This window comes from Perca flavescens, chromosome 9 (assembly GCF_004354835.1).
Source record: "Perca flavescens isolate YP-PL-M2 chromosome 9, PFLA_1.0, whole genome shotgun sequence".
Classification (NCBI taxonomy): Eukaryota; Metazoa; Chordata; class Actinopteri; order Perciformes; family Percidae; genus Perca; species Perca flavescens.
Window position 1 is genome coordinate 28098399 of NC_041339.1, and position 22843 is coordinate 28121241.

Consider the following 22843-nt stretch of genomic DNA (forward strand, 5'->3'; position numbering starts at 1 on the left):
AAGCCCGCTTCAGCGGTTGTGATTGGTGCCTCGATTTTGGGGACATTGGAAATGGGTTTGAATGGGCTCTTCGCCTGACTGACTTGCGGAGCAAATCTCAAATTTGCCGGAAGTTCGTCAGGGTTTACCCAGGCTAACTTTTTTTACACTGTGTATGCTTTTAACGTTCATAATGTAGCACAATAAGTTTGAGGCCACAAGAGATGTTCCATATCATCCTTTTTTGTCTGATTGTTTTATTTTATACAGTTTAATAAAGCAGAAATCATGTTCAAACCACCAACTCTGGAAACCTTTTTAAGATACGTGTATCTCATCCAATCAGGACCTAGAGTTGGTGGAGAGACTAAACACAAGTCTGGCCTTCTTCCTCAACGATTTGCTGTCAGTCATGGACCGAGGCTTTGTCTTCACCCTAATCAGGGCATACTGGAAACAGGTAAATGCCTCATTTAGATTTACAAAAATGTTATTCATTTATTGTATTACTGTGTTGTTGTTTTTTCATGATAAAGAATAATATAATTTTTGCAGGATTAGTATAGGTGAAAACAGACCTAGATGGTTAAGTAACATTCATCCACAATCAAATAGAAGTATTCATTTAGCAAATGAATTTTAATGACTCCCAAAAAAAAAAATAAGAGCTCCTATTAAGTATGGGTATTTATTGGAAGCTACTGCCAGATATTGTTTAATTTGTTAATATTCTGGTGCTGTGAATCATACCTTTCCTTCTGTTCAATTTAAGATGTATAAATAAAGCATTTCAGGTTTCTTCACAGCACTAAGAATATCTGGTTACACTTTACTTGAAGGTATCTACATAAGAGTGACATGACACTGTCATGAACGTGTCATAAACATAAAGAAGTCATAAATGTTTATGACGTAACGCTTCGGTCAGTAAGTGTCGTTTGGTTTTTGTCATGACAAGTTATGGTTAGGGTTCATGTGTCATGACAGTGTCATGTCACTCTTATGTAGATACCTTCAAGTAAAGTGTTACCGAATATTTTGAGAACTAATGTATGATGATATTTGAAGATTTCAGTTCTTTTGATAGCACATACTCCCATTCAGTATTTTCTGTTTAAAAAAAAAGAATGAATTCATATGCATCATTTCCTTTCTCCAGGTGTCCACAAAGCTTTACGCTCTGCAGAATCCGACCCTGGAGTCTTTGAGGCTTGATTTCTTGAGAATCGTGTGCAGCCACGAACACTACGTCACCCTCAACCTGCCCTGCAGCCTGCTCACCCCGCCTGCTTCGCCTTCCCCCTCTGTGTCTTCAGCAACTTCACAGGTCAGGCAAAAAGTGGTTTAGGGAAAGTGAAACCCCTGCATGCAAATAGACCTGCACCCTGTGATATAGTCATACACTAGCAAAACAAATTGTACAGGGATTTCCCAACTCCTAACATCTGTACAAACTTAGAAGCTTAGAAATCCTGAGCAAGTGTAAGCAACTCCCATCAAAATACTAGTAGATTGTCTTGTCAGATCAGAAGTTTTCACCACTCCTTAACACAAAGATACTCCAAAAATCACAAAAGACATGTTGGTTTCATTTAAAAAGTAATCATGTAAAATATAATGCTCTCTCTTCTCTCCCATAGAGCTCTGGCTTCTCCACACATGTCCAGGACCAAAAGATAGCCAACATGTTTGAGCTGTCTGTCCCCTTCAGAGAGCAACATTTTCTGGCCGGACTAGTACTGTCTGAACTGTCTGTAATACTTGACCCAGACAATGAAGGGTTAGTATGCTTTGAATGCACACGTCCTACACTTATGATGGTTGTTTTATAATAAAAGAGATTATGTGAGGGCGAGTTGAAGGGTCCGAATTAGGGTTGAGTTTCAGGGACCTCACATTTTTGTGTGTGTGTGTGTGTGTGTGTGTGTGTGTGTGTGTGTGTGTGTGTGTGTGTGTGTGTGTGTGTGTGTGTGTGTGTGTGTGTGTGTGTGTGTGTGTGTGTGTGTGTGTGTGTGGTAGAGAAAGGAAAGTGATATTTTTGGGTTATATCCTCTGTATCTGTTGGTGAGAGATCAGCCTGTGCATGCTGACATGCATTCATGTGAGTGAGTTATGGTGACGTACCCTCACCCATTTTGCTTTTCACACTTGAAATGAAATACGGTATGTCTTTGTTCCTTTTCTTCTTTCTTTTCTGTTTGTTTTTTTTTTTAACCATTTTCTACTGTTTTACTGTAGGATGTTTGGCCTGCATAAAAAAGTGGTGAGTGTCGTTCATAACCTCCTGTCCAGCCATGACTCTGACCCACGCTACGCTGATCCTGAGGTCAAGGCCCGAGTTGCCATGCTTTACCTACCTCTCATTGGCATCGTAATGGAAACTCTACCACAGCTCCATGACTTTACAGGTAAAGACCAGGAGCTACTTTGAACGTACAGTTTAACGTACAGTATTTTGTTTGCCATGTTTATCTCAAATGTCTGTTGTCATATCCAGCTGTTCTCCGTCCAGTCACAGCTCTCTTATCAGATCTCCCTTAATTAAAACAGTTGAGAAGGAGGCATGCAGAAATTTCTCACAGATCAGTAATTTGGGAAGACTGAGGTTCTCTCTTTTGAGACATAATGTGTCAAAATACCAAATAACCTGAGCTATTCAAATGCGGCTGTAAAGTAACATTGTGAAATGCAATAGCAAACACTTTGAAACTCAGAAGGTTATCAATTGACTTTCAAAGGATGTTGCACAATAACATAATCTCTATCCTCAGATCATCCGTATAACATTTTCACTTTCTTGTGTCCCTACATCACACCAAGAACTTTAGTTAACTGTACTGTACTCTCAAATTCAAGTTCATTTTCTTTCCTCTCCTTTTTGTGTCACTAGAGTCCTATAACCAGTGGGGTCGGCCAGGCGGTCCGCAGGGTGCAGCGATGGGCAGCAGTGGAGAAGAGGCAGAGGGAGAGGGTAACAGCTTGATCAGCCAGACTGTCGCCATGGCAATAGCAGGCACCTCCACCCCCACCCCAATGTCCCGACCAAGCAGCTTCTTGCTCAACTCGCAGGTAACTCCCAGTTTGTGACAATAATGTGCAACTAATGGAACAGTCCTACTACCGTACATTATTACACAATCTTAAACAAATCGTACTATCATACTTCTTTTGTATATATGTTTTTTTACTCTTCTTTCCTCCCTGTTGATTCCTCCTGGTCCGTCTCTCCAGGCGAGTCGTCAGCACGGGAGCTTCTCGGCCGAGTCAAGTCGTAGTCTGCTCATCTGTCTGCTGTGGGTGTTGAAGAATGCTGACGAGCTGGTGTTACAGAAGTGGTTTACAGACCTGTCGGTGTCCCAGCTTAACCGTCTGCTGGATCTCCTCTACCTCTGTGTCTCCTGCTTTGAGTACAAGGTAACATCAACAGTGAATACACACTCACTACGTGACAAGTCCGACTGATTAACCACTATGTAGTTGTCAAGGGCACGCAGAGGGTTTGGGTAGGGAGTATGCCCGTCTCTTCAGTGTACATTCTTTTACATTTTTGTCCCACCAATAGGGAATCTTTTGGGCTGATTGTAATATTTTTGAATGAAAAAATTATTCCCACAAATTGTCTTTTTATGTGGAGACAACACAGGAAATTGTAACCACTAAAATGTATACATGTTGAATACATAACTTTTTAATTGGATGTGGATTATTAGTGCGCTATCCTCTTCCACACAGTACAAGCTTCTCTGCTTATATGCTTTGGCTACTGAATGCGGTGATAATGGTAAAAGCAGACAACTTGCTGCTTTCTAAGCTATAATCATGTATTTATTTCTGTTTATTTCTCTTCTGCTGTGCTTTCTGGTTGCTTCTTGCTTTTCTGTGCTTGCGCATTTGCTTTTTCTAACCTGCTTTGCTTGCTGAGTGTTGCTGAGTGCTGCAAATAACTTCCCTGCTGTGTTCTCTGTCCGTCCACTCATCCTCTGCCTCATGGATACAAGGCCCATGTTGTGTTCACCATGCAGGGGAAGAAGGCGTTTGAACGGATGAACAGCCTGACCTTTAAAAAGTCCAAAGACATGAAGGCCAAGCTGGAGGAGGCCATACTGGGCAGCATCGGGGCCAGACAGGAGATGGTGCGACGCAGCCGCGGACAACTAGGTGAGGCATTTCAGCACATGCACTCATACACCTACATATTTTCAAAGCATACACAGATGCACACAGATCCACAAAGTAAGGCTAAAGCAAGAAGTACTATGTAAGGAGGAGATTGTGCAACTTAGAGACAGACACATAATTAATCAGTATATCCTGATTTCTACACATACTGTTGTGCACTTAAATAGTATTGTAGACCCAACTACAGCCAAAGTCAGTCACATGTCACTGTTTACACATACCTTATTTCAACTCCAATAAAAAAAAGTAAACTTTTCTCCACCATTTAGAGCGGAGTCCATCTGGCAGTGCTTTCGGCAGTCAGGAGAACCTTCGATGGAGGAAGGACATGACCCACTGGCGACAAAACAGCGAAAAGATGGACAAGTACGCTCTTTCTAACACTTTATCCACTTTACGAATTCTTACTTTATGTCACAGAAAAACCTAAAAGATATTCCCCCAATCTGAATATTCACTGAACTGTGTTCTGTGTTTTTTGTTTTCTGACACACACACACACACACACACACACACACACACACACACACACACACACACACACACACACACACACACACACAAGTACACAACATAATCATAAATATTTATGAAAATGTCCATTCCCACTTAAAATCTTCAGCTCCATGTGTGCTTTTTCCATTTTTACAAGTAGAATCAGTCATTTAGAAACACAAACTGAAATAAAAGTGTGAAAATGACTTAAGTTTATCTAGTAAATACAAACCATCAAAAACTCCCATTGTTTGTCCCACTGCCAAATCCCATGCATTGTTATTTTCCATATCTTCCATATGTTTTAAGTTTTCCATATGGATTTATATAGGAACAGAATCAGACTTATATGATACATGATTGCCAAATGTTTGCCCAGCAGCTGCGGATATCTGTGTTGCATGCTCTCTTTAAAAAAAAAAAAAAACAATAAATAAGAAGCTACTTTTCTATCTTCTGTCACTTATTTTGTCAGATGGTGACAAAAGATACAGTGCTATGCTTTTTTTGGTTCAACATTTTATTTTTCTCTTGTTCTTGTTGTAAATTCAGCTTGAGCCTTTGTTTTCTGTTAATTTCCATGTTTCCATTGTTCTCTCACGTTGCTGTGTGTTTATGTAGGAGTCACAGATCAGTCAGGTATTGTATTGTCCACATTTGCTGTGTGCTCCTTTTGAATTCCCCCGTACTGTAGTTCCTCATTCATGGTGTATTCACATGCTTGTGGGTAGTTAGACAGTTGCAATAGACCCTAAATTAATTTATTAGTTTGTATTAGATTGCCTCCTGATAAACTTTTCTTTGAACAAGTCATGATGTCCTAATTATTTTGGGGGGTGAACTATGCTAAGTATTATAGCCTCTGATACACCCATGTTATGATTAAGTTCTTCTCCATTTTGACTTCCTAAGTTCACACATGCACATGAATGCACCAACAGAGACTCCCTAATTCTGACTTGAAGTCTGTTTTGTCTGTTTGGCTTTTTAACCAGTGTGCTTCTTGTTTTGGGGTTCTGACTCGTGTTTCTCCCTGGTTGCTGCTGTAGAAAAAAGCAAGAAAAATGTAGCAATAGCTCTTTTCCTAGATCATTTGTTTATTTTGAAAAATACAAAAGTCAGATGCATTACTACTAAAAACAAGTCCTGTTTTAGTTGAATATAGATGTAGGATATGTAGATATACAAGATCTGGCCCTAGTGTTCCACCTGTAGACCAGGAATAGATTGCTAAGCTCTTCACTTAATAAATAATGAAGAAAATCCTCTTTAATGCCTTCAAACCTTGAAGTTATAGGTTTGAACTAAGTGTCTACATGTAGATCAGCATGCATTGTTTCTGTGGATCATTTAAGTTTGAGGTCTGTGCCATACGGGTTAAAAGACATCTTGCAGCGTAAAATAATGTAATGTAATATGGATAGAAAAACAGCTTTAGAAACGTTGTGCTGTTGTATAAATATACCATGTTTCATCAAATTTTATGAAAACAAGAAAATTGGTTGAGCTTCTACTCAGCACATTCCTTTTTCTTCCACACAAAGATTCCTACATTGTTCATCACTATGGACAATAGCTTGACTGTGGTGGCTGTAAGTTTATTTAACATGCAAGGCTGTGCATCATCAACATCAGAGTTTTATTTCATTTTGTGACCGTGTTTTCTGGTTTCTTGGTTGTAGGACCAGAGCAGAGCTGGAACATGAAGCACTTATTGATGGTAACCTCGCGACAGAGGCCAACTTAATTATTCTTGATACTTTGGAGATCGTTGTACAGGTACGCAAGTGAACAGGACTTTCTACATCTACCCATGTAGACAACACCCATGCATGTTTACATGCATTAAAAATACTTACTTAAAAATACTGAAATCAAGTTATGTGGTGTAAGACTTAAGCATACATAAAACCAGACATGCTGCTACAACAACTATATGTCACTCTCCCTTCAGACAGTATCAGTGACGGAGTCCAAGGAGAGTATCCTGGGTGGGGTGCTGAAGGTGTTGCTCCACAGCATGGCCTGCAACCAGAGCGCCCTCTACCTCCAGCATTGTTTTGCCACACAGAGGGCGCTGGTGTCTAAGGTTAGACTACTGGACTTTTATTAAAGCTTAATTTCAAAGTCATCCTTGTAATTTCTTCCAGGACTTCCTACTTGCATTGTGTCAATTTGGGTGTATTTCTCTCTGCCTGTGTAGTTTCCTGAACTTCTGTTCGAGGAGGAAACGGAGCAGTGTGCTGACCTGTGTTTGCGATTGTTGAGGAGCTGCAGCAGCAGCATAAGTACCATCAGGGCCCACGCCAGCGCCTCCCTCTACCTCCTCATGAGGCAAAACTTTGAGATCGGCAACGTGAGTACAACTGAAAAACTATGATTTACAACCCAAAATGTTGTGTTATTAGTTTGCATACGTTGTAGTAGTAGTAGTTCATTTGTTAATGAACCTGGGATGGGTTGTAAATATGAAAGACCCCCTGGAGTGTAGATTTCATAAAGCTACTACAATGTATCAGTGGTGAAAAAAGTACCATTGCCTGTACCAAACATGCCTCAAGAAATTACCTTTTAATTGAATCTCACATCTCATTTGAATCTCACGAGTCTTATAAAGCCATGTGCTTTGCAAACACTTCTTAGTCAGAGTACATGTTGTTCAAATGGATCTGATTACTTTAAAAACACTGCTATCATAATTTAATCTGTTATTATGAGGAACTAAATTACCGTTGGTTGGCCAGTTCTCAGCTATATACTCGTATTGGTTTATTCCTATTTTTCTTTCAATTTATATCCCTCAATTTAGTACATTTCTATTTTTCTTTTACTTCACATCACCCAATTTAGTACAAAGCCAAACACTGCAATCAGACATTTTAGGTCCAATCCCCGGTGAATGCATCATTTCCTCTGTTATAGAGTTATAGAGTTTGGACCTTCTCAGTTGAATGCACTTAATAGTAAGTCGCTTTGGATAAAAGCGTCAGCTAAATGACATGTAATGTAATGTAATAGTACAGGCAAACCTTTCACACAGACTTTTTTTTGAAAATGACTTCCAAGGTAGAAGGGACATCTGCTCTGCAGAGTGCGTCCCTCGCAGTCCATATCTGTCACACAAGAGCCAGTAGCCTTGACAGAATATTATTTGTTCAAACCATACTTTTCTTTGTTGTTGCACTTTCAGAACTTTGCAAGAGTGAAGATGCAAGTGACTATGTCTCTTTCTTCGCTGGTGGGAACGTCGCAGAATTTTAACGAGGAGTTTCTGCGTCGCTCTCTAAAGACCATCCTCACCTACGCGGAGGAGGACCTGGAGCTGAGGGAGACCACGTTCCCAGACCAGGTGCTGATTTATACATCAACCTGTTTAGTTGTCGTCCATCACAGTGTGGGAGATTTTTACTTATCTACTCCACTACACCTTGATTTCTGTAAGATAAAACATTTGGGTAACAGTAACTCAACTTACTCAACTTAACTTTTGTCCAGGTCCAGGACCTCGTGTTTAACTTGCACATGATCCTGTCCGACACAGTGAAGATGAAGGAGCACCAGGAAGATCCTGAGATGCTGATAGATCTCATGTACAGGTACAGAATACATGCACACTCATGCAAACACCTTTTGATCACTTACAAATGTATTTCGGCACTGTGATCATCTTATCGTTTGTGCTTTCATGTGTGTGTGTGTGATGTGTCTTTGCTTTCGTGTCCGTCTCCAGGATCGCAAAGGGTTACCAGACGTCGCCGGACTTGCGGCTGACGTGGCTTCAGAACATGGCTGGAAAACACTCGGAGAGGAACAACCACGCTGAGGCTGCCCAGTGTCTGGTGCACAGCGCTGCTCTGGTCGCAGAATACCTGAGCATGCTGGAGGACCGCAAGTATCTGCCTGTAGGCTGTGTCACGTTCCAGGTAAGGAGAGCACTGGATACATGTAATGTGTGTGCACATGCCTGGCAATAGAAATGTCTGCTGATGTGTCTATGTGTATTGTTTTTCTTGTATTTGTCTGTATGTGTATGTACACGTGCCTGCTCCAGAATATTTCCTCCAACGTGCTGGAGGAATCTGCAGTCTCTGATGATGTGGTGTCACCAGATGAGGAGGGCATTTGCTCCGGAAAATACTTCACTGAGATCGGCCTTGTGGGACTCCTGGAGCAGGCTGCTTCCTCTTTTTCCATGGTGAGAAGAGGAGAGGGATAGAAGGGTGATTAGATGATGGGATGTTGAGTCGACCACCATGCCAAGTGTCTTTCTCTCACTAAACAAATAATTGCATTTTTTATTATGGGTCTAATATATGGGTCTTAGAACAGCAGTACACATGTATCAGAAGATCTGTAAACAAAGAGTACATGTACAATACAAAGGCTGTCGTCAGATGTCCGTGTACCTTTTCCAGTGATCCTAATTCAGAGTCAGACCTATAAGATGTATAAATTTAGGCTGAGGTGTTTTTTGATGACTGGTTGTATCATACTAACATTTGTATCGATCTCCCTTCCAGGCGGGCATGTATGAGGCGGTAAACGAAGTGTACAAGGTACTGATCCCTATCCACGAAGCCAACAGGGACGCAAAGAAGCTAGCCACCATTCATGGTAAACTACAGGAAGCCTTTGGCAAAATTGTGCATCAGGTAAACACACATACTTACATCAGAATATCAAAACCTCATGAATGTTTTGCACAGGCGCACTTCTGTCACACGTATTACATCTTTCACATTTATGGGTCGGTGTAGAGGGGTTAAGTTTCTTTCAGAATGATTTAATAATAGAGAAATGGGACAAAATCAACACTGGGCCACAAGGAGTAAAGTTTTTCACGTACAGTACAATGCCTCAGAATACTTTCTATTCTTTGCGGTCTTCATACAAATAACACAGTAAGCAACGCCAAACATAACTGGAAATAGTCATATAAAATGAATGTTGCCTAGCCTTCACACCGACACAGCTTTGCATGGTTTTATTATTTGGCATTTTATTTCCAGTGTATTTATTTATTTATGTATACTTTGTCAGATACCTTGCATGGTTTATTTGTAAAGTATGAAACAGGATGCATGAGGTGTGGGAAACAGACTGTTGTGGTTTATTCCTAAAGGCCAGTTGTGTGACTCATAATGACAATATCAAGTCACAGTGTTACAGAAGGTTACAGTGGTCTGGTGTGCAGAGCAACTAATCTCAAGAGGCCAACTCTTTTTTGGCACAAGAATACTTTATTTTTTTGGTATTTTTTAGGTATTTTTCAGAGGTCAATTGCTCTGTTCTCTAGCTAGTAACCTGGATTAGTTTCAAAGAGTATGTTCTCCGTGCTGTAACATCACTGTGTGCAAATGCCACACTGTGTGTGGCGGTGTTTGTGTGTTGTCGTTCACTTGTCCTGTATTCTCTTTGTCACACAGAGTACTGGCTGGGAGGTAGGTGGCTAAACGGTTCCTGCTTGGCCCTGCTCGTGTTGTTTATCTTTTGTATTGTTATTTTTTTTTTTATTTACTCTCATCTTTTTTTTGCTAGCCGTGGGCTTTTATTTACTCTCATCTTTTTTTTGCTAGCCGTGGGCATTCTGTTGCTCTTTGCTTTGTTACATACAGCCAATCCATTAACATCTGCAGACAATGTGAACTGTCTGCCCCCGCTGGGGACACTTGCTGTACAAGCAGCAACACCGTCACTGTTTTTCTCTCTCCTCCCTCCTCTTCATGTGCAAGAGGAGCTTTGTTTTTATAACGTGACAGTGTTGGCAGGCTGTGCATGGGAGCCACAGTGTGTGACTCAGTCTCAGTGAATGCATCACCTGCACAATCCGCACTCTCCCTGTCTTCATCTTCTGTCTGTCTGCTGGTGCGTCGGTCAGAACACACTCATTGACTGACACCGTCTGCTGTCACACTTCATCTCATCTCATCTTCAACCACAGGGCTCGATTTCAGTGCAGTTTTACGCGAAGGGTATCTGTTAGCCTCCCTGCTAGGGCCATTGGTCAATCTCTTTCCACATGCCATTAAATGAGCCTTTTTTTAAAACACAATGTTTTGTAGACTTGCATTGGGTAGAAGCTGGAACCAAATTCCTGAGGCAGTCATGTTTTTTTCCAAGGGTTCAACTCAAAGTAATCTGAGGATTACTTGATTTATCCCTTTTTGATTTTGATTCGTTTTTAGTCTTGCCCTTTCTTTTAATAGTTCAAACTAAATCGACCCCTGATTTTTTTTTTGTGTTTTTCTGTTCTTTTGTTAACAGCATTAACCTCTGAGTTCTCCTGACTTGTTGCATGAAATGGACAGAGCACTTTGTGTTCCTTTTTGGAGATGCACTGAGTGCATGTTGTGTTTCTGAAGGTTGTGGATCTTTATTTTCTCACTTTGTTTTTCTTCATAACTGTCTGCCTTTGCATGGTCTGGATCCCCCACAATGACTTTATGTTCTTTCTCAAAATCAATGGACATGTTTTTTTTCTGTTGTGTGTTAGTTTGTGTTGTTTTTGAAATTCTCTGGAGGAACCCAATCCTCATTAAAATTTGTTCTGTTTTCTCCTTTTTGATTTCCCTGGTTGCCGATCCTTCCTTCCCACTTTACTTAATTGTGTCTTGTGGTAAGTTCCTTAGTTTTCAGGGCCTTCAATTTCTGCTTAAATTTATTTTCTGAACGAGCAGTTGCAGTAAAAATACAAGCTACATTTTTAAGATTTGCCTCAAGCTTGTAGTTACCAAGAGGGTTTATTAAAATAACTTTTACTAGTAGTCAAATGTTATACACATACACACTCGTTCACTCACACACACCTGTATCAGACATACACTACCGGTCAACAGTTTGGGGTCACTTAGAAATTTCCGTTCCACTCCATTATAGACAGAATACCAGCTGAGATCAGTAGCATTGCTTTTTTAATTAGGGCATCAGTTTTCAGATTACACTATGTGCTTACATAATTGCAAAAGGGTTCTCGACTGTTGTAGAAAGAAGTGGCTGATCTTTAATACAATATCTACATTGCCCATTATCAGCAACCATTCGTCCAATGTTCCAAAGGCACATTCTGTTTACTAATCTGATATCATTTTAAAAGGCTAACTGAGAAAACATTGGAGAACCCTTTTGCGATTATGTAAACACATAATGTAATCTGAAAACTGCTGCCCTGGTTAAAAACAACAACAACTCAGCTGGTATTCTGTCTATAATGGAATGGAAATTTCTAAGTGACCACCAACTTTTGACCGGTACATATAAACACTTGGCAAAGTACTCAAACTTCTTCTGAGGTAGTTCCTGTTGAGTAGGTGTCTCCAAGATCACACACACACACACACACACACACACACACACACACACACACACACACACACACACACACACACACACACACATTCTCGTTCACTCACACACACTTCGTATCAGACCTGTTATGATTTCTGACTCTAAGTATGTACTTTTAATGTGAAGTTGCTTTCTGGATTGGATGGCCATTTTCCCGCCACCGAACATCAATACTTCCTAAAATATCACGAGGTGGTTTGGTTGAGGCTCCAGTTTGAAGTAGTTATGGTCACACCTTGTTCTGACTCTTTTCTCACAGTTTCTTTTGTTCTCCCTCTGCTCATGACTCTTGTGAGTGACTGATTTATGCAATCTAATGCAGCTTTTTCTTTTAGCAAACTTCTCAGTTGCTTTGATCTTTGAACTTGGCCTATTTTTTTTTTATCAAAGAAGGGAAACGAGGACATAGAAAATATTTACACACAGGAAAAGAAAAAAAAGTCAGAGTTGATTTTAATTGATTGAATAATATACTCATTTAGATGTATCTTGTTTACGACGAATATTCTGCTGGTAAATTAATATTTTAAAAGAGGTTGTTGTTTGTAGTTGCTCTTTTGTCCTGTGCCTGTTACCTAGAGGTAAAACGCTGCACCTGACTGTCTCTCTCTGTGTACTTAAAAATGGTAGAGGTGAAAAAAAACATGCTCTTAACAACTTGAACGTCTACCGTGGATACAGATATGTTTATTACCATGGGACTGAGGTTACTATTGACTAAATGTGTGGATAATAACCTGGAGGTTGCTGACCTCTTCTGGGCCGCTTTCATAAAACCACTGGCATACACTTTTATAGACCGCAACACAGTGGACACATTGAGAAAAACTCAATTATTACATGAAAATGTCTATAACCTGAAGTCGTATCTGTGTTAGCGATGTGCTTGCAGATTGCCGTGCAGATGATGAAACTCGCTGTTGCACTTCTTGCACACTGTCATTTCTCTGAATGAACTACAACCTTTTCTCCCTTCTTTTACAACTGTGAACTGTGCAGTCACAACTTGGAGCTGAAGTGTGTCGTCTCATCAGAATATAATGCAAAAAAAGAGACCTCATTTGGTTGCAAATGCTAACTGGTCCACAGTAGATTTTTCTCAGAGAGAAACGATTGTCTCAGAAGTTGTTCCTTTTGATTCGAGATGATGGTTATTGTGGTTGATAGAGTCAGGATGGATACTGCATAGTCAACAATCCGTGACTGGAGAACAAGTTTCTGCGAGTCCAGTCAGTCCTCTTAGTTTAGCTCAGGACGTCCGGACCAACGGCGATTATCTCCTAGATCTCTCGGACCACGATGATACGGGCCAGCACGTGCTCCACTTGCTGACTCATGAGGGGCTGAGATGAGCACCACATCAGGCTGTTTGGTGCAACGACAGGCTCTGGAGTCATGTAGTATGCATCGTTGCGTCCCTTCACACTTTGAGGACATTTGAAGAGATAAAAGTCATAAAGTTGAATGGGGCAGCGAAGGGGATTCTCAGGATCCTCAGCCTCTTCATACATGTCATCAGTTTTGTATTGAGCGCCATTCAGTCCTGCACTTTGTGGACCTTGCCCTTTTGAGAAGGCGGATGCTGGTCGCTTTGTCATTGGCAGTGATCAAACAAAAAAAAAGCTCACCATTGTGAGAGTTTAGGGTTTGCACTGTATCGCAGTCTGTTGTCTGATTTAGACGATGCCGTTGTAATATCGAATTGCAGTATTTACTTTGACAGTCTGGAGCAAAATAAACACGTTCTGATATGGATATAACTACTATTCTTCCTCCGCAGTAACATTTATCTCCCTCTGCTCGCAGGATGGAAAGAGGATGTTTGGTACGTACTTCAGAGTCGGAATTTACGGTTCCAAATTTGGCGACCTAGACGAGCAAGAGTTTGTGTACAAAGAGCCTGCCATCACGAAGCTGGCAGAAATCTCTCACAGGCTAGAGGTAAATACCACCATATAGCCTCTAGATATCCTGTAATACACTGATTTAAAAAAAATATATACATATTTTGTTGTGTGCTTTTAGTACTTCTGCTAAAAAGTAATGAGGCTTTTTCTTTTTAGGGTTTCTATGGAGAGCGATTTGGAGAGGACCAAGTAGAAGTCATTAAGGACTCCAACCCTGTGGACAAGTGCAAGTTGGACCCAAATAAGGTCGGTGTTGGGCACATTGTGTACATTCCCACATTGTTTGATAATAATAATAATTGGATGGAAGTAGATCAGTTTGTGAATGCAGTTTAGAGGGATTTTATTCTTTTATCCTAGCATTCATCTTTAACAGAGGGAACACAATCTTAAAAACTGAACCAATAAATGGCAAATTCTATGCATTTCTTCAGGCATTCATCCAGATCACATACGTGGAGCCGTACTTCGACACGTACGAGATGAAGGACCGCATCACTTACTTTGACAAGAACTACAACTTGCGACGTTTCGTCTACTGCACCCCCTTCACTCTGGATGGGCGGGCACACGGGGACCTGCACGAGCAGTTCAAACGCAAGACCATCCTCACCACCTCCCACGCGTTCCCTTACATCAAGACACGCATCAACATCATCCACAAAGAGGAGGTGGGTGAACACATTACAGCCAGTTAACTGAAAACAAAAAGTTTCTGCGGGTCAGATTTTGAAGTTTTTTTGTGCCTGTTTTCGTTTTTCTTGATTTCTTCTCAGACAGCCAACCGAACCATTTCTGTGTTTTATTAATAGTGCCAAACAATAAACCAGTAGCTTATCTCCACCGGTGGAAGAATGTTATTCTGGAGATTAGGTGGTAATAAAAAGGGAGCTGCTTTATCTGACTCCGGCTGTGGGCCCTGATCACTAAAACCGCTCGTCTCTTTGTCATTTTCCAGATTATATCCACACCCATCGAGGTGGCAATAGAGGACATGCAGAAGAAGACTCAGGAGCTGGCCTTCGCCACCCACCAGGACCCTGCTGATGCAAAGATGTTGCAGATGGTCCTACAGGGATCGGTGGGCACAACTGTGAACCAGGTAAAGTTTTAAGATGTCAGCTATATTTGATAATACATTATTTGTTTGCGTTAGTCAGGGTAAGATGCTTGAGAAGAAAGAAGAGCAGAAGAAAAAAGGGTAAAATTTTTATTTGAAGGGGTGTGCATAAGACTGACGTGACACCGTCATTACTATGACATGACACCTGTCATGAACATGAAGGAGTCATTTTGAGTATTCATGACTGTTGTCATTAGTGTCATTCGGTAAATTATGACACTTTAAATGCAAAGTTAGTATTGTCTGAGATGAGTTTTGTCATGACAACTTGACTTTTGGGAAGACAATAATCTCTGTTATGACAATTTGACATTGAGCAAGACAGTACAACCTGTCGATGTCTTTTGTAATGACAACTTGACATTAACCTAGACAACATAATTATCCAATTATCCCAATTATCAAACTTTCATAAACTATTTAGCTTAAAATGTCATTAAGAGGGGTGCCCAGATAGCTCAGTTGGTAGAGTGGGCGCCCATATATACTCCTGGATGCAGCGGGCCAGGGTTCGACTCCGCCCTTCGGCCCTTCGCTGCATGTCATTTCCTCTCTCTCTCCGCTTTCATTTCTTCAGCTGTCCTGTCAATAAAGGCCTAAAAAATGCCAAAAAAACATTACATTGGCTGCCATGTTGTGTCATAATAATGACGATGTCATGTCAGTCTTATGCGCACCCCTTCAAATAACGTGTTACCGAAAAAAAGTATTATTACAAGAATTTCTCAGGATAAGGAAAGTCACATTAATGTTGTTCATATTTGTCTTCCTCAGGGTCCTCTGGAGGTGGCTCAGGTGTTCCTGTCAGAGATTCCTAGTGACCCAAAGCTGTACCGACACCACAATAAGCTACGTCTCTGCTTCAAAGACTTCACAAAAAGGTACGGTAAAACGTGTTGAAAGTTTGTCTGAAGGACACAATATTTAATATGAGAAAATTGTCTTGAAATTTTCTGTCATCAAGGTCTCAAAATAATGAGAAAAGTACGTAATGTAGAAAATAACTTTGATTAGTCAAAAAAACTGCTGTTTATATTTCATGGGTTGGTGTTGACTTCTGTGCAAAACACAGCGTCTATCCTAATGGCTATTTTACCAGTTAGCTGAAAAGCGAACATTGAGCTACGCCTATCGATGACGACCTGACCACGACTGTATGCCTTTTATAAGCCCCGCAACAACACAATGAGCAGAGCAAAGATTCTCCATCTACAGTAGCGAGCCTTTTTGGCTTCTACGTGTGTTGCCCCTACCAAAAAAGACAAACTGTGGTACAGAATCTACATGACAGTATTTGCTCTTCCGAAGGTGTGAAGATGCCCTGCGAAAAAATAAGAGCCTGATTGGTCCAGACCAGAAAGAGTACCAGAGAGAGCTGGAGAGGAACTATCACCGGCTGAAGGAGGCGCTGCAGCCGCTCATCAACAGAAAGATCCCCCAGCTTTATAAACCTGTACTGCAGGTCAACTCCCACAGGTAGGAATGAGCAGGGGCCCTGCACAAGGTGATACATCAATTTAGCCTTTAAGGACCTACCTTTTTCTTTTTAAAGGTCTTAAACATCATAGTCCAAGCTATTACAACTTGTAGCTTGTTTTTAAAGCAACACTAAAGCACTTTTCCCGCCACGGTCCCCCTACAGGTTGGAAGAGGAATTGTCCATTACATTACACCATGCAAGTTTGCCAGATCGGGTAGCGGATCGGTCGTTCAAATGAGACATAATGAGACATAATTACCCAATCCCAAAGTCCGGACTCACAGACTTTGGTGCGTGTTCTCGCGAAATTCGTAAGGGCTTAGGGTTGTCCCAATGTCGAATTTCAAAGGGCGTGAGGGTTTGAGGACACACTTACCGAGCCCTTTCCGTGAGTCTGCATCGATGCAGACTTCACCAAAGGGAATTACCCACAGTTCAGAGCGTTTGACGTTTACCGCGAAGACCATAGGGATATCCGGAAATTACAAAGGTAAACAACAGCACGACACACGGCCACGGAACACAGACCGACCTGGTGTCCAGCTTGTAAAACAAGAGCTTGAAATAATGTGAAATCACGCAGCCGTCTCCTGTGCCTCGGCCGTGTGGAAAGCAACAAACTTAAAATGAAAATTCCCAAACCGGCAAGTGTCAGCAACGTCTTTGTTATTAAGCGTTGCCAAGGTAACACGTGATCTTGTGAAGTGCTGTCCCAATCCCATTTATGCCTATAGCCCATGTGGCCTCACGCACTCACTCACTTAGCACCTGAGATCAATTAAGTCTGTGAGTCTTTAGTCCTTAGTCCTCAGGGCTCACTTTGGGATTGGGCCAATGAGACATAATGAGACATAATGAGACGTTACGACGGAGGTAATGGACAATTCCGCTTCCAACCTGTAGGGGGACCGAAACGGGAAAAGTGCTTTAGTGTTGCTTTAATATATATAGGCTGTGTCTCATTCTGCATTCTTCCGTCAGTCCACTGCTAACGTGCACTGACCACTTCCTGCCGTAGTGCCCACTTTGGATGGTTAGTATTGTCCCAAAAGGAACACTTACGTTAAAACACTTAACGGAAATGACGAGCAGTCAGCTCGGCTCGCCGCCTCTCAAAATCTGACGAAAATCTATTAAACTGACCTTTGTCGATCAAAAAAACAGACCGTCAGCAACTGTATGGCCTATTTCTCGCTTAAAATGTTTTCAGAAACATTTTCGTGAAATACGAGATTGTATTCTGAACGAGCCGCCATTATGCTCCGTTGTGGGGAGAAGCCAGACCCACGTGACGCGTTCGTCCAATCAGCTGCAAGTCGACGCCCCTTTTTTTAAAACTTTTTTTCTGACTTACTATACTATGACTTTTGTATGACATACTATATTATGACTTTTTTTTTTTTACTTTTTATGACATACTATACTATGACTTTTTTGTGACAAATTTTACATCATACTATATTATGAATTTTCTTATGGCTACTAATAATGTAGTATTTTAAAGACATACTGTTTTGTTTTTATTACATGCTATACTATGACTTTTTGTGACTTTTTTTTAGACTATACTATGTCTATAATTTTTTGTGACCATTTTTACGTCCTACTATATTAGGACTTTTTCTTTCTTTTTTTTTAAGATAATTTTTTGGGGCTTTTCCGCCTTTATTTGATAGCTAGGTGAGAAAGGGGAGAGAGAGAGGGGGAAGACATGCAAGAAATCGTCACAGGTCAGATTTGAACCCTGGACCTCTGCGTCAAGGCATAAACCTCTATATGTATATGTGCGCCTGCTCTACCCACTGAACCAACCCGGCCACACGTAACTTTTTTAAAGACATGCTATATTACGACTTTTTTTATGACATACTTTGACTTTTGTGACTTTTCTTATGGCATACTACACTGACTTTTTTATGACATTTTTACAACATACTATGAATTTTTTGTAACATTTGTTACGATATACGTACTGTGACTTTTGATGACCTACTAGTCCCTTGTGCTTTGTTCCCTTGAGTTGTTCGCTCTTACGATCAACGTACAGTGAATGTAAGTTAAATTGTGTCACTGAACCCGTGAGAACTCAAAGTGGCGATGAGGTCTTTAAAATGTATGGAAAGGGTCTTAAAAGGTATTCAAAATAACTTCAAGATTCCTGCATATGTAATGTTTTCAGGATTCCTGCACATGTAATGTTTTCGATGTGAAATTTAAATAAGTCTTTGTTTTTGCTTCTGTAAAAATTCTGCAGCAAACGGACAGCTTGACAAGGTAGTTTGGGACTTTTTTTGTGATGCTGTTTTAAGTCTCTATGTCCCGTGTTTGTAACATTATATAAAGACATTGTTAGTCCTCTCAGCCATACAGTCTTGCTATTCTTCCAAGCCAGGTTTCTTTTTAAAACCATTTTTTACACAATGCTAAAATCATTGGACTTGAAGGCCAGTGCCTCGTTCAGTAAACAAACTGATGATCTTTCTGTTTGATGAGCTTTCTTCTGTTCTTCTTATTTCCAGAGATTCCTTCAGCAGAATGAGTCTTCGAAAGCTTGACATTTGAAGATGAAGACCACACACACAACAGAAATTGCAATATTAATTTATTCTTGAGTGTAAATAGGAGTGTCTTGACGGTTGGTCAGTGTTTCGGACAGCGTGCTAAAAGAAAGGTTAGAAGTGTTGCAGCGTGGTACGTCATTCCAGTGTCTTAATTTGTTTACAGACAAACTGTTACACAATCAGAGGGACAAACAAGTGGATCTTAAAGATTAAAGAGATACCTTGGCATTTAGAATTTTTTTTTGCTATCAATATGTCTCATAAGAGGGACACGTCTATCCATTTGTCCCTATGCTACCACTTAAAAAAAATAATAATGTTGGCCTTCTCTTTTGAAACCAACAGAATCTGCTGGATGTAAACTAACAAGCCACTGAATATAAGTGCCAAAAAACACTTTTCTGCAGAAAAGCTATGATTTTAAAAGTCAAGGTGTCTATTTAATTATGTACTGTGTCAAAAATCTGTATTCAATTTCATGTGTGCACTTTTTTTATTTACAGTGTAGCAATGCATTTTACAACTTGAAAGTTTATGTAATTCAAAACAGTTGGGGGGGGCGGGTGGGGTGTGAGGAAAAAAACATGCAAAAAATGGTACCATTATTTATCATGACGCTTTATCATTTTAAGTTAAACAAATGTTTGAAAGTTAGGTACTTTAAACATCCTTGTATAATTTTATGTAGTTTTGTTTATTTTAAATATTTTACTAAATAAATATTTTAATGTTCCGTTGGGTGTATGCTGGTCATCTTGCTTCCTAATGTGTTATTTTTAGGTTTATGTAAGATTAATGTTATGTTGGAGAGATCAGTAAAATGTGAATAAGAGTATATCACCAGAGAGGACATGTGAAGGGAAAAACTTTATTGCTTATAGAATGAACCTGCCAACATTAATATAACAGAATTAGATTTAGGAGTTTAAAGTAGACAGCCATTGTCATGTTATATTTAACTTTGTTAAATTCCAAAACTTGCTCTGGAAACCTATCCCATGTATTTATGATTCATACTGAAATAACTGAATATGACCCATAAAGGGGAATACTCACTAAGCTAAATAATAATCCCTGAAACCATGATTGGACTTATAAACACTCTGCTGTAGAACCTGAAATGAACAATGTCACCTTTTACTGAATATTTGAATGACTATTTTTCCACACAAAGTTATGTAATATTCATGACAAGAAACACTAAACAAGCACAAAACATATTCCTTTATGAATAGGAAAGTCTGATGAGCATTTACAGGGACAGATTCACAAGTTCTGAGAGTTAGCGTTAACTTTGAATTTTGCTTGTTTTGGCTAACTGTGAGCACCTGAACACGAGAGCGAGCTGGCTACAGCGTGTAAAAAAAGAAATGCTGAAATCCAGTTGCTGGCATCGAATGCATCTCGGCTGAAACACTGCGTGACGTGTGTAGATGTCGGCGTGCAGACGTTCAGATGTGTCAAAGATTTGCCTCCTTTCAAACTTGTTTTAGTCTCAAATCCGTCCCTGTGGGATTACTGCTCAAATGTTTAGTGCTTGTTTTGTCTAAAATTAACTTAGATCCTTTTCTTGAAAAGTAGGAAAACAGAAGTTAAGGTAGGTCGGATGCTGTGGAAGTCAGACTCTCACTGAGCGGGGATTTGAACCTTCCTTCTCTAAATTAAGAAACTCACCCTTTACATAAAACAGATCCTGATTTCAGATCCTCGTTTGCACATTGAAATATGCAAATTGATAGTTACACACTAAATTAGATATGAAAGATGTACGAGGCAGTTTATCATCTTGCTGAACGTATAGTCTAAAAACCTTTACAGCTAATTGAAGAAATATACATTTTTAAGTTTAAAAAGCTTCTGATGTCTGGACCGAGAGAGAAACTTAGCACCCCGCTATTTGTGTATAAATTATGTTACCGACAAAATATGTATAGCTTGGCATATATTAACATTTGAGTGTGTTTTATGTAATAGAAATAGAAAATAGAATAGAAAAAGTGTAAGGAATCAGTGCAAAGCAGAAACTTTTTGAGGAGTTGGTATGGGAACTATTTGGCTCTTATTTTGGCTTTTAGTTGAGTGATCTATTCCTAAACATACACAACACCGATGGCCTCTTGTAAATGCATATGAATTTTAGAAACTTATTCAGCTAGAAAAAAAAAAAAAAAAAAAAAAGGACTTTTAGTGCTTTTCCAATTTTTAAAAAGAAAACATAAAACGTGACGTGTGTAGATGACAGAAAGTATCAAAGCCAGTGTCCAAGAAATAATAGTACAGACAGCAAAAAGGCAGGTGACTGTACTTAAAGTTTACAAAAGTCACACACACACACACATACAAAAGAAAAATCCTCTCAAAAGGTGAAGTAATCCCAGCACGTAGAAAGTTGTCGGTGTATTTCTAAAATCTGACTTTGAACCTAAATTGACAGACTGACTGAGGTGAGAGTCCTCTAAAAGCTCTAAACAGCCTTGGTCCCACACGGAGACCAGACTGTTTGCTCTGTGAAAGGTCTCTTCAGTCCAGTTGCTAATATCACTGCCTCAGTATTCTTGGCAAAGAGCAAGTCTGGCACAACAACCCCCCCCCCCGCCCCCTCCTCCACAAAGTCAACAGTGTGCACAGTGTTAGCGTCCGTGTTCAGGCATCCTTCTGTAGAACAGCAGGTACGGCGTCGATGAAGAGGACATCTCAGGAGAGCAGGCTTGCAGGAAATCCTCTTCCTCAAACAAACGCACCTCCGAGTCATCAAACAGCAGCCATTTTCCCTCATATTCAAGGAGGTTGTTCAAAGCCTGCTGCTCGGTGGCCTCCACGCCGCCACGGGAAGGAGTTAATTCCTCCTCTCCTACTCTAGCCTCCTTGTTTAGTCCTGCTTCAGTTTTTTGGCCCGTGCTGTTGACGGGTTTCCTCCGTTTGGATCCCTCGGTTGATCCACTGCTGGCGGCTTTTTCCGTGCGTTTGCTGCTCCCAAGCTCACAGCTAGACAGACTCCTCTGGCCCCCCAGGAGTCCGACCCCGCCCTCCGACAGCTTCTTTCCTCGTGTTTTGCTGCTAGCCAAACTCGCGCCCCTTTGACCCCTCGCATTCAGGCTGAAAGACACCTCCCCATCATCATAGTCCAGGGCTTTGTCTTTCACCCGCGTTTCCTCTTTACTCTCCCTCTCCTCTTCCTCGGTTTCTTTTCCGTCCTGCAGCAGGAGCTTCGCTTCTTTCAGATCAGACATGCGGACGAAGGCGGTGTAGTGGCCGCTGCTGATGGTGACACCACTATGCATGACCACGGCAAACAGCTGATAGCGTTGGCCATCAGTGGATGAGGGCCGGGTGCACCACTCCTCCAGAGACAAGGTCAGCGGGGTTTGCAAGGGAGTGTTCACTTTCGACAGACCTGCATATGGGTCCAGGCTGGGAGGGAAAGAAAGGGGGAGAGAAGTTCACTCATCTGGGATATGTAGGAAAAAAAACACGCACCGCCATCCTGTCACTGTATTCAAGTCTACACTCATCAAAGAGGTACTGCTGGACATAAGCATACCTGCAAACTCAGAAGGGCTGAAAAAGGTGACACATTACACACACACTTTTTTTTTTTTTTTTTTTAAAGTAGCACAAAAGGACTTTTTTTAATTTCATTTTGCGAAGGCAAAATTAAATGATTTATTAAATATGTAATAACAATAACTTATTTCACCAGTAAGTTAAACGACAAAAACAACCACTGGATGGGAAAAGGCTATTTTCCAATAACTTTGAATGCAGCAAGAGACTG

At 40.6% G+C, this 22843-nt stretch overlaps 2 protein-coding genes across 15 annotated transcripts in view; one reads left to right on the top strand and one right to left on the bottom strand.

Annotated features, from left to right (window-relative positions):
• dock7 (dedicator of cytokinesis 7) overlaps nt 1-19617 on the top strand; it is a 51782-nt gene extending 32165 nt beyond the window's left edge. For 4 of the 12 annotated variants that reach the window (XM_028588515.1, XM_028588523.1, XM_028588517.1 and 1 more), the window contains 24 exons: nt 326-439; nt 1139-1306; nt 1620-1759; nt 2218-2387; nt 2870-3048; nt 3211-3393; nt 3978-4137; nt 4428-4524; nt 6336-6432; nt 6608-6742; nt 6857-7009; nt 7844-8002; nt 8149-8249; nt 8384-8576; nt 8705-8848; nt 9174-9305; nt 10080-10094; nt 13813-13938; nt 14061-14150; nt 14339-14575; nt 14863-15006; nt 15802-15908; nt 16336-16503; nt 19027-19617. In XM_028588515.1, the coding sequence (XP_028444316.1) occupies nt 326-439; nt 1139-1306; nt 1620-1759; nt 2218-2387; nt 2870-3048; nt 3211-3393; nt 3978-4137; nt 4428-4524; nt 6336-6432; nt 6608-6742; nt 6857-7009; nt 7844-8002; nt 8149-8249; nt 8384-8576; nt 8705-8848; nt 9174-9305; nt 10080-10094; nt 13813-13938; nt 14061-14150; nt 14339-14575; nt 14863-15006; nt 15802-15908; nt 16336-16503; nt 19027-19069 (3255 nt within the window). In that variant the 3' untranslated portion in view covers nt 19070-19617. Of the gene's footprint in view, nt 1-325; nt 440-1138; nt 1307-1619; nt 1760-2217; nt 2388-2869; nt 3049-3210; nt 3394-3977; nt 4138-4427; nt 4525-6335; nt 6433-6607; nt 6743-6856; nt 7010-7843; nt 8003-8148; nt 8250-8383; nt 8577-8704; nt 8849-9173; nt 9306-10079; nt 10095-13803; nt 13939-14060; nt 14151-14338; nt 14576-14862; nt 15007-15801; nt 15909-16335; nt 16504-19026 lie in introns of all 12 variants that reach the window. The other 8 variants (XM_028588518.1, XM_028588526.1, XM_028588525.1 and 5 more) reach the window with 3 other exon arrangements.
• A 299-nt stretch (nt 19618-19916) lies between these two features.
• Nucleotides 19917-22843, bottom strand: part of usp1 (ubiquitin specific peptidase 1) — a 13906-nt gene continuing 10979 nt past the window's right edge. For all 3 annotated transcript variants that reach the window (XM_028586586.1, XM_028586587.1, XM_028586585.1), the window contains exon 9: nt 19917-22479. In XM_028586586.1, the coding sequence (XP_028442387.1) occupies nt 21699-22479 (781 nt within the window). In that variant the 3' untranslated portion in view covers nt 19917-21698. The remainder of the gene's footprint in view (nt 22480-22843) is intronic.